Source organism: Dermacentor albipictus, chromosome 3 (genome assembly GCF_038994185.2).
Source record: "Dermacentor albipictus isolate Rhodes 1998 colony chromosome 3, USDA_Dalb.pri_finalv2, whole genome shotgun sequence".
Lineage (NCBI taxonomy): Eukaryota > Metazoa > Arthropoda > Arachnida > Ixodida > Ixodidae > Dermacentor > Dermacentor albipictus.
The window spans coordinates 156,476,016-156,493,465 of record NC_091823.1 but is presented as its reverse complement, the minus strand read 5'-3'; the positions used below and the strand labels follow the sequence as shown (position 1 = coordinate 156,493,465).

General features: G+C 44.8%; 1 protein-coding gene across 1 annotated transcript in view; it reads left to right on the top strand.

Moving 5' to 3' along the window:
* Window positions 1-267: 267 nt before the first annotated feature.
* The window catches only part of LOC135920582 (U1 small nuclear ribonucleoprotein 70 kDa-like), a 37,115-nt gene continuing 19,932 nt past the window's right edge, over window positions 268-17,450 (top strand). The window contains exons 1-6 of the mRNA XM_070536209.1: window positions 268-556; window positions 952-1,014; window positions 1,153-1,207; window positions 5,879-5,943; window positions 9,112-9,174; window positions 15,045-15,126. Of these exons, the coding sequence (XP_070392310.1) occupies window positions 413-556; window positions 952-1,014; window positions 1,153-1,207; window positions 5,879-5,943; window positions 9,112-9,174; window positions 15,045-15,126 (472 nt within the window). The 5' untranslated portion in view covers window positions 268-412. The remainder of the gene's footprint in view (window positions 557-951; window positions 1,015-1,152; window positions 1,208-5,878; window positions 5,944-9,111; window positions 9,175-15,044; window positions 15,127-17,450) is intronic.

The window sequence follows — 17,450 nt, the reverse complement described above, 5'->3', positions numbered from 1 at the left end:
GAACTTAAAGGCCACGCTTTTGCTGGTTGAATGCGATGAAGGTGATTTTGGGAAGTGAAAACGGTGAAAACACGCCATATCATCATCATCAAAGCGTTTTATGGTTGATTGTTCAATTTTTTAGGAACAATTGCCAATAAATTAATCTCTTATTTCTAACATTCATTGCTGAATACTACGTGTTCTTATTAAATCTTTAAAAGCAGGTTGATGATCCTTTTTGTACTATTTGCGGAGGCGGAGACCTAAGTGGACTCCACGCAGTGACACGCGGCGAATGTGTTTGCCGCACTACTTTCAGCGCACGACTGTGCTTCGAGTGTCGTTAGCGTGATGCGTCGCGGTCAGCTGCCGTGAAGTAAAGAAAAAATCATCGTGGATTGTCGCGGAGACCTACCGTGCTGCTGCCAAAATGACCCAGTACCTCCCGCCGAATCTCTTGGCGCTCTTCGCTCCTCGAGACCCCATCCCGTACTTGCCGCCGACGGACAAACTGCCCCATGAAAAAACCCAGGGGACGTATACCGGCGTATCGAAGTACTTGAATTTATTCGAGGTTAGAACCTTCGTTGTCCTCGGGTAACGCATGCTGTCGTTTTCGTGTTTCGATCCATCTACTGTTTTACTGTCGTCATGTTCGGCGTTCGAAATGCTAATTTCGCGATCTACCTGTCGCATTCTGTGCCGTAGCTGCGCGGCTGCTAAGCCTACCGTTGCAGTGTGCATTCTGATTTTCCGCTGCTTGAGTTCATTTTTATGGAAACCTAGGAAAGTTCTCCTGTTGCTTGTGGAGCAGCGGTAGTGATAGAACCGTTAGCGATGCTGGCGCTTCGCAGAGTGCATCTCCGTGGTCAAAGTTCCGCAGAGATGTGTACTGTACTGCATGCCTGGGCGGCATGGCCCCGGCGACTGTTTTGCTCCCGCATTGATCGTGCTGCGTTTGTGTTCCAGGACCCGAAAGACACACCACCTCCGACGCGCGTTGAGACCCGAGAAGAACGCATCGAGCGAAAGGTAAGCGCTGTGTGGCACGCAGCAAGTGGCCGGTACGCTCGACCTCCCTGCCCACAAGTTTCAGTATTTAGCTCCCGACGATGCATCACTGTTTGCCGGACTGTATGCGAAGGTGTAACGAGTGCTGTTGCTTTTCAGAGGAGAGAGAAGGCTGAGCAAGTGGCCTACAAACTAGAGCAGGACATCGCGCTCTGTGAGTATCTTCGCTTTCATCTCCTGCAGAGGTGGTTGTGTGCGTGCCGTTTTCACAAGCAATTATTAAGTGTTCAGCAGCTACTCAGTGATGAGGTATCAGCGGCCAGTAATGCTTTCTAAGGACAGGAAGCCACTGAAAGTTTTCCGAATGCTATATATGCACTGCTTGCTTCATGGCACTGTAATTGTGTGGCCATTGTTTGAGCTGTGAATGCTAGGTAATAAATAAACAGCACACAGAGGCATTGTGCACTTCTGATTATGCATTGGGCTTGAATCTAATGTTCCTTTCTTTTGCCTCGACCCCCCTACTGTAATTCCCACCAGGGTGATATGTAGGTATTTGTATAAATAAGTAACTTCCATGTGAATGTACAAGCAAGGTCAATGCTTGGTACTGCTGATGCAGAATTGAGGAATCGAGTACTACACTGTATAGGGGCTCTCTCTCTCTCTCTCTCTCTCTCTCTCTCTCTCTCTCTCTCTCTCTCTATATATATATATATATATATATATATATATATATATATATATATATATATATATACACACACACACACACACACTTTAAAATTTTCTACACACTTGTATTGTTCAGGGTGAATTCAAAGAGGCCTTTTAAAATAGAAAGGTTTTTCTCGTTGGAAAGCTGCCAACTCATGAATTTTTTGCAAAGCTTATGAATTTGGGCTTATTTGACAATTTTATTGTACTTGTACTGTAATTCTACAATGAATTTTCTTACTTGTAAATGTGTTGGAACAAGGCAAGATTGCCCAGTGTGCATACAAAAAAGAAAATTGCGATATTACCTGTTGCCCACTTGTGGCAGCACAAGTTGTCATATGACACAGCGGTACACTCAAAAGCTTTATGACAGTGAACGCGGAAGGGTGTGCCACACAGTATGGGCAAAGTGCTCTAGCGAAAGGCGTACAAACTACCGAGTGTGCACCAGCCTTTCGCTAGAGCACTCGGCTTCTACTGTGTGGCACTCCCTTCCGTGTTTACTGTCCTAAAGCTTTTGACTGTACTTGGTTTACAAAAAGTGTTCTTCGACAAGTTCATGAAGCGGGCCAAATTCGCAACATCAAAATAGTGAGGGAAAGCAGGGAGGTCAACAGGACAAGCATCTGGTTTGCTACCCTACACTGGGAAAGGGAAATGGAAGGAACACTGCAAGCAAAGTTGTAGGATACACAGGAAGACTATAAACGGCCATTCAGACCGGTCCACTTCAAGAACTGCGCTAGTGCATGAATATCTTTTTGCCCCAGCAACTGACATGGCTGTGGTCAGGGTATCTCCGACTTGGAAAAGGATCTGTAGTCTTGCCAGTTTAATGTTGTCTGGAGACAAAGAGGCATTGGACATATTACCAGGGACAGGTACACAACAGGTGCGAGGAAATGTTTGTAGACAACATTCCCAATCATAAGCAGAACAGCAATGTTGCTTTGAAGTTGCTGAAAAGGTCACTGTGATTGAGAAACTGTTTGTTGCTTCTTAGTCTCCGCTGTTCCTATTAAGTTACCTGCTACTTATGTGCTCGCATCTAAAGGCAAATGATCAGTAATAAAGTGTGTATGTACACCACAAGAGGTGTGTACTTCGGGCAAAGTTTAAAGAAATGCTTACTATCACCCCGTTGTATATGTCAGCAGAATTTTCGCTAATGTTAATGTTCACAGGTTGCCAGATATACATTTGGTTGAGCTTCTCTCTGTCCTTCTTCAGTAGCTATGCTCTCATAATGCCCCACTTTGCATGTCTTGATCTTGTTTGTGCCGAGAAAGCACTCTTTATTGTTGGCACCACATAAACAGTCTGAAACATTTAATGTGCCCTGATGTGCTTCCCATTGCAGTTCTGCTTAAGCAGCTGCCATGCCTGCAAAAAGTCTTGCTGCTATGAAATAACCTAATTCTAAACTACTTGTATTTTCACGGTCAAAAGAATTTGTTCAAAAGCTAGTTAGTACATTCTTCTTGAAAAACAAGTTTTGTGCAGCGCAAATGGACAAAACATAAAGGAACACAAATGACATAGGCCAGGCGTTGACTTCAAGCATTTCTGTTTCCAACACTCTCAGTCCCACCGCGTGCCTTTTGTATCATCGGCACTGACTTTATGAGGTGCAACTGGTTTGCTGCTTGCTGCAGTTTCTGTTTAGTGTTGTTTGATTTTACTTTTGTTCCTTTGATTAAAATTATTCCTTTCTATGTACACCGCTTGAACTATCTTGCTCCTGGCAGATGGTGCAGTGAAATGAGAAGTAACTTCTTTCTTAACATGAAGGGGGAGGGGGGAAATTGTCACCGGAGTTACTGTTGAACGTAGCTTACTTCGGGTACATTGTCTGTAAGAATGTGCTTTTTTTATAGCTTCCCCACCTCATTTTAATATGTTAGTAGCATTTTGATATTGTAACATTTTAGCATGGCATTTGTGTACCAATACTCTAGCCTCCAGCTTGGTGATAGGCAGTATAGGTAATGACTGAATGGAAATGCTGTATTCCTGTCCATCCATATTCAAGAAGACCGAAGTATACTGTTCACAAGCATGGTGGAAATTTGTCTAGATGAAGCCTGAATAATTGTTATATTTACGTTTGAGACATTCTGCAACTACTCAGCAACCTGCCGCAGCAGTTCATTGGCTATTAGCCTATTATTAGTCTATTGCTGCTGAGAACATGGTCAAGGGTTTGATTCCGATCCATCGCCGCCCAGCATTCTGCTCGGAGCAAAGTGCAAACACAACTTTGTAACCAAGCCCTGCGTGTATGAATCTCAAGCAGTCGAAATTGCTCTAAAGCCATCCACTTGGCAGCTCACTATACCCATTTGTTGGTTTGGTGAATTCAACCTCATAGATTTTGCCCCGTGCAGTGGAGCCTGCTCCCTCCATATTTTCCTCTTTGTTCATTGCATGTTGAATAATAATAATATAGTCGAATGTCCTTATAACTAAGTGCTTTGGACCTCCAAAGGGCAACTCTGTACCACTTGAAACAAAGCATGCCAAACACATTCGACAAAAGTTCAACAGCAATTCAAGAGACATCTTGTGAAATAAGTCTCTATTTTTAGCACACTTCACCTGGGTGCAATGGGCAACTCCAGCCAACATCATTTACACACCAAGGCTCTTGGCATACTCCATAGCGAAACATGGGAGAGGCCAGATAAAGCTGCAGATGGTCAAATTCAGCTGTTGCCTCACGTGCCATCAAAATTATTTTGTTTACATGCTTTTCTTCAGTGTTGCCTTCATAGACATTCACATACTTTTGTTTAGAAGGATTTGAAGATGTCATCGATAGTCATTTACAATGACATCACCACATCAACTGCAGCATATTCATCAGCCGCCGAATCCACTGCTGTGTTACAAACAGTGTACGAGTTGAGCGATTCCTCAAGCCGCAGTAGGATTAGCACTCGCAGACATTGGCACACTCGTCAAGTGTGTCGCTTGCACTGACATTAGCGCCAAGCGCAGCTAGATGGCGTCTGTGGTGGGCAGAGTGGCATCACTGCATGGGGTTTGTTATACAGTAACTCCTCGTTAATTTGGATTTCACGGGACCGAAAATAAATGTCCACCTTAACCAAAGGTCGAATTATCAAGGGCATCAAGAAAACAGCAAAGGCTTACTACGTCAACACGCTTTTATTTACTGAATAAATGAGCCAATCGTGTTTATATTTTGCACAATATCAGTGTGGAAACCACAGTTCTTGTCAACTCGGGGCTGATTAGCACTCGCATCGGCAAAAGCCTCATGACTCTTTTCACAGCGTGGCCACGACGCGCGTCTTCATTTGAGACAGGTTTTTTTTACTACTGCATGCACATCCCGATTATATTTTTCCTCAGTGAGCCGGTCAGCGTCTATTACAATGTAGCCAGTGCTCTTCATCCCGAAAGTTTGTCAAAACAAAACTGCAGATGCAACCACGACCACTTTCAACGCGCTCATGGGATGGTGACCTCGCGGTTCTGAAGGCACACGTACTGAGTCAAAATGAAACTGCCGTTTGCCACAAACACCTGCAACGTGATCATGTATGGCAAATACACAGTCATGAAGGCATGCGGGGGTATGTGTGGCAGTAAACGCAAGGATAAAAGCTTGAGAGGCACAAATAGGCGCAGAGCAATTTGGCGTTACTGTCATTCGTGTACGATTTCCACTGATGACTATGGTGATGCAGTCTTTGCTGCTTTGTTTCAGTGGACGCTAACGCCATGTTTGCTCTTTTGCGTCGCACATTTGCAGCATTCGACGTGCTCGAAGAGTTGACCGAATTAACTGATGCGCGGCCAAATACGTCGAAATTAACAAGAGCTTAATTGCATTAAAGAATGTGTACGCCTGCTGGGAGCAAAAGCCAAGTCCGGATTATCTGAATTAATGACTCAAATTAACGAGGTGTTACTGTAAAGGAAAAACTTTGCTGTCTGGGCGCCTAAACCGCTGCTTACAGTACACATGAAGGGTTGGAATTCATCCGGAGCATAATTAATCCTTCATTGCAGAGATGATTTCATTGTAGAGGCATTCTAAATCACCTCAAATCAATAAATCCACTTGTCATATCACATTTGTAATTGGAGAGAAGTGTTCAACTGTTTGATGACTCCTTTCTTTGTTTTACAGGGGACCCTTACAATAACAGTTCAGGCACCTTAGACCCCTTCAAGACTCTCTTTGTGGCCCGGATTGTGAGTGTTTATTTGAGATATTTATGGTTGTATAGAGTCTCTTGTTTCTATTTGAGACGGTGTTTGACTGGTCAGGAAATTTGAATGGTATTGACACATTGTTTACCACTGGCGTTAGTTGCTGCACTTAGCATGCTGGTTTATTTGTCGTTTCATGCATATTGTAAGGCAAGCGTATAATTGGGATTTCAATGGCAGCATACCTAATGGTTCCACGTTTAGAATAAAAGGAAGGGAAGAAGTCAGAACTCATGTTCTTCCGATCTCTGAGGCTTGTTCTGCTGGGCCACCCGATGGAGACGACACACCGCCTTGTTTGTGCGACAAAAAGTGGAAAGTACTACGTGTTAACCGACACATACGATCTAAGCTGGTACAGGTTATGCGGTTACTAACACATTATGTTCAATGGCCGCTGAGTTGGGGATTTGACTTTACTGCTTTTAAAACAAAACTACTGTTTAAGTGGGTACGGTTTAACGAGGTTTTACTGTATTATGTACTAGAGACAATATCCTTAACAATGTTATCTAATATAATGTCTAAATTGGACAGATAGTATGCATTACATTACAGCTTACATACGGTGAGCACTTTTGCCGAGTAATCCAAATATGTGGTGATACACCGAGTAAGAACTTGCATGATTGAAATTTTTTCAGAGGTTTTGTATAACATTTGGGGCAATTTTGATGTCTTCGGGCAATCAATTCATTTGTAAGGCACATTGAACAACACAACTATGCATGACACTCTAGAGGACAACAAAGTTCACAAGTGAACAAGCCGTGACTGTGCTTTTAGGCGCTTATAGTGACCGTACGACCCTCTCCGAGATTCGGGCTTATCTGATTGTGCGTAAACAGAACAGCGTGCAATAGATTCATGATTTCTCCAAGCCTATTGCCGAGCCCGAATAAGTGTGTGGAAATAAAGGATTTTTTTTTTTTTCATCTGCTTTTTCGGACACCTGTTTATTCAGACATTTCCATTGTCCCCGTGAAGTCTGAATAAATGGCCTGCGACTGTATGTCACAAGCTCTCAAATAAAAATGGCGGCTGCACTTGCATTTTCGAAATGTATGATGCCACATTTCGCTCTTTAGATGGATTTTTCTAGCGCAAGTTTGCACCTGGGTGCAGGAACGCACAGAGAGCAAAAATGACACTGAAATTGTGGTTGTTGGACCTAAGTCTTCCCGAACTGTAACTGCTGACGCCAGCTTTAATGCAGTTGGTTTATGGGCATTTTTAAGGGCGAGTCCATATACAGTAAAACCTAATTAAACCGTACCCACTTAAACAGTAATTTCATCATAGAGAAAGAAATTATGCAAGAGCGGACACTCCTATAGAGCTCAGCGGCTGAATTGACTGCAGCGCACCAAGCCACTAGCGTTAATACCTGAACCACAATTCTGGTTTCGGTTTTGGGAACATGTGTTTTGAACGCTAGCTGGTACGCTTTATGCCGGCTGCACTGATCGCCGCATTTTTTTTTTTTTCTTCTTCTTGCTTCTACAACTCAACCGCATGCGCTTTTCGTGCTAAATCATGTTGGCCATAAAAATTGTCACAAGTTCATCGCAGTAAGATTCAGTACACACTAAACTAACTTTGTCACCATGGCCGAGCTGCTTTTTGCTGCGTCATGACAGGCACGGCAAGTGTGCCTCGAAATTATCCCAAAATGCAACGAAATGAATTGCTACTATCATGTTGGGGGTCAGAGAAAGCGTCACCAACTTGTCCCAGTAAGAATCAGTAGATGCGAAAAAACTGCGCCACACAGCCGAGCTGCTTTTCGCTAACTGCGTCACAAGGCCAGGTGCGGTGAGCGTGTCTCATAAGTAACAAAATAAAAGTACTGAAATTAATTTTCAACGATGTTGAGCATCAGAGAAAGCACCACAAACTTGTCAGTGCATTAAATTGTGAAACTTAACTGCGTACTAGGGCCTAGCTGCTTTTCGCTAACCGTGTCACAACCCCAGGCATGGCCACTGCACTTGAAAAGTACTCCAAAAAGTAATGAAATTAGCTACAATAATATTGGGGGTTAGAGAAAGCGCCAAAACGTGTCGCAGTAAGATTCAGTACACGCGAAACTGCGTCACAGTGCCCTGTGCGGCCAGCGTGCCCAAAACCTACTGAAATAATTTAACGTAATGTTGGGCTCATAGAAAGTATCGCATACATCTCCCAGTGCGAGTCATTAATTTAACTTAACTGTGCCACGACAGCTGGGTTGTTTTTCACAACAGTGATGACGACATGGAAAGCGACACCATGGGCAATTCAGGCCCAATAGTGGCATAAGCTGCACGTTACGTCAGCCTCATGAATGCAATCGTCACGACGAGAACAGCACCCAGCAATGAGAACGGCACCCCGCAACTTCTGCAGCGCTATCGCGCCCATGCACGTAGAATATGCAATGGCAACAAGGAATCTGCCATGCGAGTGTTTGCCGAGGAGAGGGGGCTGGCTGAAAAGCTGGCTCACAGCTTCAGTAAGTTTGAGGCTGCTGTCGTCGCTGCTAGGCCACCGCGGCATGAAACAAAATTAACAGACTTTTGTCATGCAAAGGGAATAAATACTGCCTGTTTTTGCCCTTTCATCGCACTCTCTCTGAGTTCTGTTTTTGACAGGCAAGTGGGTGATGTCATGCTATTTCAGTTAAGCAGTGCTACCCTTTAGTATGTACCTGTTCTGAGCTCTGGCCAACTGCAGTTAACGAGATTTCACTATATAACGAATTACGGATATAATGACCATTTTTTGCGGAGCCATCGAGTTCGTTATAAACGGGTTCAACTATAGTTAGATTGCTCGTCAGACCACATGTCAGTTTGGTAAATGCAATGTGAGTGAATAATCCAAGCAGATATTGTTTTGCATTAGCATAATTTCAGCAGTCTTGGTTGCAATACTCTTTGGTTCATCTCGTGTATGGCCCGTAATCATGAATTGGCAATAAGGCAACCAATTTTCTGTTTCCTTATGTACATATCTTGGGAAGCAACATACAGTGCTTCCTTTAATTAGCAACAATTCTCAGTTCTGTTCAAGGGTGGTAGGTCATGCTGCCTGTAGTTTCATGTATGCATGTGTGTTGCTGGTGAGCAGGTTGAATATCCCTGTTGTTTTTGTCCTTGTGCATTTCAGAACTACGACACTTCAGAGTCAAAGCTGCGCCGAGAGTTTGAGGTGTTTGGCCCAATCAAAAAGGTAAGTGGTTGCCATGGTTTCATCTCCTGGTGTGGTTGCATGTGGCATGTAAGTTTATTGGGAGGTTTCCCGGGCACCCTTTGGGACCAAGCCACAGGCACCGAATAGTACTTTTGCGTGGCTGGAAATATGCAAAGTGTTTAACAACAGCCGTTTTCAATTATTAAAGGGCAACTTGGACAATATTTTCTATCATGTCAGAAAGGTGGTTCCGTTCCTTCTGGGGTTCTTGTGATGGCAAGATAAAAAAAAAAAGGAAATTAATCATTGGCGGAACCCCCTCCATCCCACACGACACACACACACAGAGTAATCAGTGATAGACCAAGCTCTCTTTGATGTTTACAGAAATGTTAAAGCAAATGTTATGCTAAGGCAACACTAATGATGCAAATGCAGTGGTGTGTTTATGCAAATGTAATCATACAAACGGAGCACAGGATGTAGATGTGTTTGTGTAGTGGCAGCATCCGTATCACCATGACATGGACGTGCGTTAAATTTGTTAGCTAGGTCGCATGTGCCTAGTTTGTTGGGCGCCGTAAATCACTTCCATGATTCATGAGCGACAGTGTGTTTGTAATCGGTGGTGCAACTTCATCTGAGCAACTGAGCAATTTCTCGCATGGTTCCACGGGTGTGTCACGACCTCAGGCAATAGATTGAATGAATATGGGCCTCTCTTCTTGTTGATGCTGTGGTTTACTTGGCATAGTGGTGAGAAGTGGTGGGTGCATCAGAGCATATGAGACATAACGAGAAACTTCATCCCTCGTGCTTTGACACCTGTGATCATTGCGTTCCTCACTGCCAATGGCCACCACCCATTGTCATTCTGCTTCCCGCTTTCTGCTACCATGCTTCACAGGGTAACACTGGTGTTCCACTCAATTCTTTCAGGCTTCCACACTGAATGCATGCATTTTGCTCGCTTGACTTCTTCCTTTACACTTGACCACTTTCGTTGCCCTCTTCTTCACTTCCCTGTAGCTTCAACCTTCCTCACTCAGCACACACTCTGGTCCCATGGTGTTCGCTTCTTTACACTCTGCTGCTTCTGCTGGTGACTACATTAGAACCTAATTCATACATCTGGAAAAAGAGATGCAAGAAATGTAGAACTGGGAAAACAAACACTCCTATGTCCTAAAAATTTGGCATCTATACTGAATCTCACAAGTAACTTCCAGCACTGCCTAATGCATGAGGCATACACAGGCAATGTCCAGGAGCAGCAAAATATAGTTCCGGGTATAACAGTCTTAATTAATGCTGGGATTAGAGAGATTTATTTTTGCTTGGTACATAACACATTATACTCATAAGGGACATGTGTTAGGACCTTTGTGCATGCACACCATATACCACAATTTACATTGGCTTACCGGTCAGGGTGTGCAAATATTTGAAATGTTCAAATATTATCAAATTTTATATTTTTATTTGTTTTTGATGCGTGAAATAGATATTAAACAGAGTGTCTACCAACCGGGAATTCTCAGGGATTTTAGTAGTCTGGAAAAACTCAGGGAAAACTCGGGGATTTTGTGCCGCTATCAGGGAAAATTAGCTTTCATTTTATTGAAGGGGTCGAAAGTCGCGGTAATGCTGGCTCGACTAACAGACAGGAATCATTACGAATCGTCTTTGATGCCCTGTCCTCGGCTGGAGGAGTTGCCAGTGTAGAGTCAACGACCAACTTTCCGGATTCCCGATAATTTGGACGGCTTCACGACACCACCATGTACCCCATAGAGTCAATGTATCAGAACGTCTGAAACTTCGGACCCAAGAACTCTTTGCCGTCTGAATTTCCGGACGTTCTGCGTGACCGCAGGTCGGAAACGGCATTAACCAAAGCCACCACCGCTGCCATTATGATTACCTCGCCGCCTCGAACCGGCGCTATCACACGCAGATCCGCTGGAAGCCGTAGCCGCCACTGCGGCAACGCTACGCCTAGCTGCTTTGACGTTCGCTATTAAGCTTCTTGCTGTTTGGTGCCGTGTTTCTTCATTTCTCCGTTGTCAGCAATAATTTTGGCTTTGAAGCTCGGAAAGCATAGCGCATTCCATAATGCTGGTTCCTGAAAGTTAGTTTCGCCTCAGTACAGTTGTGTGACGCGGTGAAGCATTAGCAAATGTATTGCGGTGAAGCTTAACAAGTGTAGAAAGGGGCAATTGTCACGGAACACAGTTTGTATTCCTTAATTTTACATGCGTGCACCCGCCCCCTCCTGTCACAGTAGCAGCACCGCTATGCCTAATAAGTGTACTGACAGGCATTCAGAGCTTTTCCAGATGTGTCTGTGTCGATTTGAGCCCTTAAGAGCAGTAAAAGACATGCATTTATTTTTTCGGACTGCCTGATTTTTCGGAAGTTTTCGCGGCCCTTACGGGGTCTGAAAAATTGTACGTTGACTGTAAACTGACCAAGAGTATGCTTCAAATGGTCCGTAGTGCGAACACGCGACAAAAGGAGAACGAGAGCTGAAAGGACCAGCGCATTTAGGAATGAACGGGGAATGAAGAATGCGAGTGCTTCTTTGAAGGAGCCTGAGCTCAAAAAACACTCTTGGCTGACGCCAAGATGCAGGTGTCCCTCATACAAACGAAAATAAATTCTTTAAAGCAATGAAACACAACACTGAGGCGTCATGTGCGGGCTGAGAGTATGTCAGGACAGTTGAGGTTGACTTACGAGCTGTTGAGAGAGACTCTTAATTGTGACCAAATTCGGGCCTCATACCACTGAGCTTGCTATCAGTTGGTGTAAATAGCTCATATTCGAAAATATTTCCTTCTGTATGCATCTCCTTTTTATATGTATTTGAGAATGTCTGACTCGATTTGCAATTTCTTTCGAAGACATTTTATTTGCTCTGCATTTTACTAACCCCTCCCTTCTATCCTTTTTTTAATAACATAAACACTGCTCCTTATTATTCAAATTGAATTAAGTCGGTTCTTTTAAAAAAAAAAATTTCATATGCTTACTAAAGAGTGACAGCATTGGGCGATATGGCTCCAGCTCGTCTTGCCATAAAACATAGTTCTGCATCACTCAGGGAATTTCGCAAAGGCACTCAGGGAAAACCTGGAAAACTCAGGGAATTTGGAAATGTCAACTTGGTAGACACCCTGTTAAAAAATGTTCGAATATATTGCTGGCTGTGCCGGAGCAAACACTGTTCTTAGTATTTGTTTTTGTCTAAGACTAGTGGGCTGATTTTGTGCTGAATTTTGCGACGATTTCGGGCTGCTAGCGAAACGTTGCCTGTAAAGCAGTCGTAGCCACTAAGCGTGGAAGCATCTGCTTGATGCACCATCGTTGTTGCTTCGTTTGCATTTTTTCCGTCGCTCCTTCTGCATTTTATTGACTGCAGGTCGGTGGGGAATGAAATACATCAATGTTTCTGCCACCGAGTATCAAAAATAGCTGCAGCAGAGTGAAACGCCTGTCAAAGCTTCATGCAGCTGCAGTAGGGTCTCTGACACAACAAGAGTCCGGCCGGCGTGCCGGACGCTTGTTGTGTCGGAAACCCTACCGCATTGGACCCACTTCCCCTATCTACTACACTCGAAGTCTAATCTCACTACGTCTATAGTGGACAGAATAAAGTTGTTTCACTCACTCACTCGGGGCAAAACATCAGGTATATTTTGTCCTAATTATTGAGATCAGCTGTTTGTTTTGACTCAGCTAGGACTGCAGGAGCATCTCCGAGCAGCAAATGTGGTTCACATTCCACTTAGCAGATGGTGCCACAGCATTAGTGCTGTGGATGCATTGACGATGCGATATGCTACAAAGGCCCAATTGTTCACTACATTGTTGATTTACCACTCCACTAAAGTATGGTACTTGATGACGGCGGCAAGTAAACATAGTCGCCGAGCAGACAATGCGGCATGGGTGAACATTTGTAAGGCATTAGCCCTTACTACTCGCTGAAGAGGCTGTAAAAGAACTGCTGAGAAAGCATATAGATGTAGCAAAGTGTCCTGTCACATTCATGTAAACTCAGCGTACAGTTACAAACCCAAAACATTTGTTGCATCAATCGACCAACCGTGGAGCATGTATCGACAGGATTGCCAGAAAACTCTATAAATACGACGCGACACAAACAAATCTAAAGGGGCACCTGGCCATCCTATTGGCTAAGCAGTCCCGCAGCTTCCACAGTGCTGCAAGGAGCTTTTGAGGTAGAGTATGTGTGACGCACACAGAGGCTGAGATGCGCATTGTCATTTCCTGCAGCTTTGGCAAGCTTAACTTTTGCACTCCTCGATTTCAGCCTGGGTGAGCAGCTTCTTTGGGTGAGGCATTTTTATGGGAAGTTTTGACGTCCCCGCTCGGTGAGAGCCGTGCATTGCAGTTCACTAATAACGATACCACATAGAGTTGAATATTGTTCATTCACACACGCTTAATTTGAACTTTTGGTTTATTCGAACTCTGTAAAAGTTACGTGTATTCCAACGGGCGAAAATGCCCGGCAATTCGAATGCACAAGCATTAGTGACTGTTAATACTGCGCTCCGACAATGCTCTCAGCAGCGCGCCAAATCATGCAGAAGCTCCTCCGACCAGCACTCCTCTGACCCCACCAAAGAAAAGCTTAGGAGAGACCCCTCAACTCTGTGTGCGAAGGAAAAAGGAAATGTGGCAGAAATTTGTGCGCAGGCGTGCACAGGCGTGTGCAGGCACTGATTGCTTGTGTTGATGACAGACATCCTGTACAATCAACGACTGATTTTCTGGACCTCCAATTTTTTGACGTGCCCTATAATTCGGATGCCTTCACGGCACCACCATGTACCCTGTAGAGTGAATGCATAAGAACGTCTGAAATTTCGGACGCAGAAAACCTTCGTTGTCCTATTTTCCATATCTTTGCCATGACCACAGGTCCGAAACGGTATTAATCAAAGCCACCACTAGCGGCATTTTGGTTATCGAGCCGGCGCTCTCGCACGCAGATCCTCTGTCACTGCAGCAATGCTAGGCCTAGCTACTTTGATATTCGCCACCAAGCTTCGTGCTGGTCAGTGCCATGTTTTTCATTGAAACAATTCACCGCTGTTACCAATTACGGCCACTCCGCCTTAGTAATCCTCACGCCTCAGGGAGGGAGCAGGCGTCAGCCTGCTATCAGCCTGCTACTTTCGTGCTATTTTGTGGGGCGGCACACTTCCGCCGATAACGTCGCGTGCGAGCTGTTGCGATCGTCTCGTTTCGCACAGCACACAATTTTGCACGCTGTGCACGAGAACGCCCGACTTGCGGTATAAGTGCTACACGAATACTGAGGCAGACAATCTGATCACAGAGCATGATCGCGCTCTAGAACACGTTCGAAAATGGCATAGTTTCGGCATCTGCGCACGCAAGTGCACGACATGGGAATGAGCAGACATTTGGTTTGTGTGTTTTGTTCTTTCTCTGAGCATTCATTTGTCTATTGAATCAACAGATTATACAAATAACAGATGTTGTTTTGAACAATTCTCAAAGTCACGTGTCACTGTGAGCGACGTCGCCACACAAACACATTTACATAGGCACACTAGCACGATATGCGTCGACTCTCCTGCTGGGAGAGCGGCGTCTATGATGAGAAGGTGTAACAGCATTCAGTTTGACATTTGAGCCCTTTCCGCGCCGCGTAGTGATGTAATACTTAGCAGACATGATTGTCAATGCACATTGTATGCACTGTGCTTCTCAGCTCAAAATGGCCAGACCTGGTGAGGGGCCTTTTAAAGCAAGAGGCAGCCTGAAGCTATAACGATAAACACGAACATGCTGCTGCTTGCACTACAGTAGTACATGGCCTGCATTCACACTCAACGGTGTTCTCGCAGATTGTCATCGTGCACAACAAGATAACCGGCAAGCCCCGGGGCTACGCCTTCGTCGAGTATGAACACGAACGGGACATGCACTGTGAGTACCGCCAGGCCATGATGCTGTTTCTGATTCCCATTTGTTTAGTGCGCTGTTGGTAATGGTAGTGTGCAAAAATGGTGCTGCTTGCTAGCAGTTTTTTTTTCTGATTATTTTATGGTTATTATTTATTTATCTCACTTCTTTAGATAGGAACACGGTCTGTGCACTCTCTCACCAACCCTGTGTGGTGCAGCGAAGGCTAGGGCTTGTGTCGTCCAATAGGTAACAAAGACTGTGTTCCGAGCAGGAAAGAGAGCTTGTCCATTGTGCGCCGCTGATCCTTCCGTGAAGCTTCCATTTTGTCAGCATCACGTAGAGGGCGATGAGAAGCAGACAATGGGGATGCCCCTCTGGTTCTTCATTCCGGTTAGTTGACATGACCCATAGCTCTCGCTACATTGCAGAAAGTTGGTGAGACAATGTATAATGACATGCATAATTGTAAAGTAGAATTTCTGTTTACACGACAGGGTTCTTGAAGCTTTCTTTTTTTTTTCCCCCTAACCTATTTTTATTGCTTGATGCCTCTACAAGCGGATTTGACAATGGTATTTAGAAAGTGGTGCCTTGGTTCTGTGAACCATACCGCCTTTAAAACTTGTGTGCCAGGGTAGAGCGGGACAGTTGTTTCCATTGTGTCTGTGTGCCAAGTGCTTTCTTTGGGTTCTTGTGGTGCAACGAAACGTCCCCCCTCCATCTTTATGGTAAGAAGGGGGCGAGAGAGAGCTGTCAAGACCCAGCTCCGAGGATGTGTGTGACTCGCCGGCGGACATCGGAGGACACTTCTGCTGCTACCGCGGTCGGTCAGGCTGGAGCCATCACTTGAGGTCTTGTGCACGGTCCGAACACGACCAGTGTGCACTTTTCTTTCTCTGCTTTCCACCTACGTTTTGCTTCTATTTTACTTTTACGAGACCCATTGGATTTATTGTGAGGGGCAGCAAAGGTCACATGGGCATTCAGGAAGATTTCTGCGCACTTATGCATTTATATTGCCATCATCAGAAAAAAGAAAATGTCTCAGCAAGCTATCAGTGCAGCACTAGAATTTTATGCCATTCTTTAATGCAGTGTAAGGTTATCATAGTTGGTTGCTAGCGAGACATAAGGAAGGCACAATGCACAAGGGTGTCGTGCCCTTCCTCTATCTAGTGTTTCATTTCACAATGTGTCCCACATTTTTTTTTTTCTTTTCTGCACTCTCGTCTTTGCCTTGAACCACCTTACTTGCCATAAAAGTACAGTTGAGCCTCGCAACAATGAAATCGGTGGTGAAGGTGAAAAACTTCGCTTTCGCAAGAGTGTCGTTGCAATATGAGTCAGCACAGATAGGTAATGCATTGCAGAGCAAAACTTTATGTCAAACTACCCTTAGCCCACTTTGGCACGCTTGCTCGGGGAATATAGAACTGCATTGCCGACAGTGCAAAGTGCACTGCGTGTGTCGATCAGCAGTGGCAGCACTGCCTTGGAGCAGTATTCTCGCTCAGTTGCTTTCCGAGACACAATCACCTTTGCGAGATGTTGCGTAACTCAGCACCGGATGCAGAGCAACAGCACTCCACGTACGCTGCAGCATTTCTCCAGCGCCCGCTGTCGCCCACAAGCCACCGGTCCGCAAGCCTCCGGTGCCGAGCATGAAAAGGATCGTATCCCGTATACCCAAAGGCAGTTGCTCGAGATTACGGCCCCTTCACGCAAATCTACATCCAGTGCCCAATCCCCATGCAGTGCCTGTCGGGTGGCACCGAAACCTGCATTCTTGAAGCATCGGATGCATATTCCCGAACAGTTGCTTAATCACAGCCCGATGCGTGACACTCCATGCTGTGACGTAGATTTCCTTTTTTTGCTGCATTTTTCTCACCAAGGCACACATTATGCACTGCACTAGGTTGCAAAAACCGTCGTCACATGTCGGTAGCAACATGCGTCCCGATTCAAACATGCAATCAGCAAACAAGATGGCGGTCATGATGTTCTTCCTGCATACACAATCACTTCCAGTGCTTAGTTGTTTTTGTAAACAACAATGGCGGCGCCCACACAAGTGTAATGCGGTGCTATTTTACACAATTTTGTGGCAAAGCAATCACATTTGAGCACATTTTGGAGCCTGTTAGCCTTGCGTAAGTAGGTGTAATATGCGGAGTTATGTTCTGGCAAATTTCGTTGATGCAGGATTGTAGTACAGTGACATTTCGTTGTCGAGAGGTGCGAAATGCATTGAATCATATGAGCGTTCACCAGGGATACGAAAATTTTCGTTGTCACGGGAATTTTGTTGTCGCAGGATTTCGAGTGTATTTACAGTTTTGCAA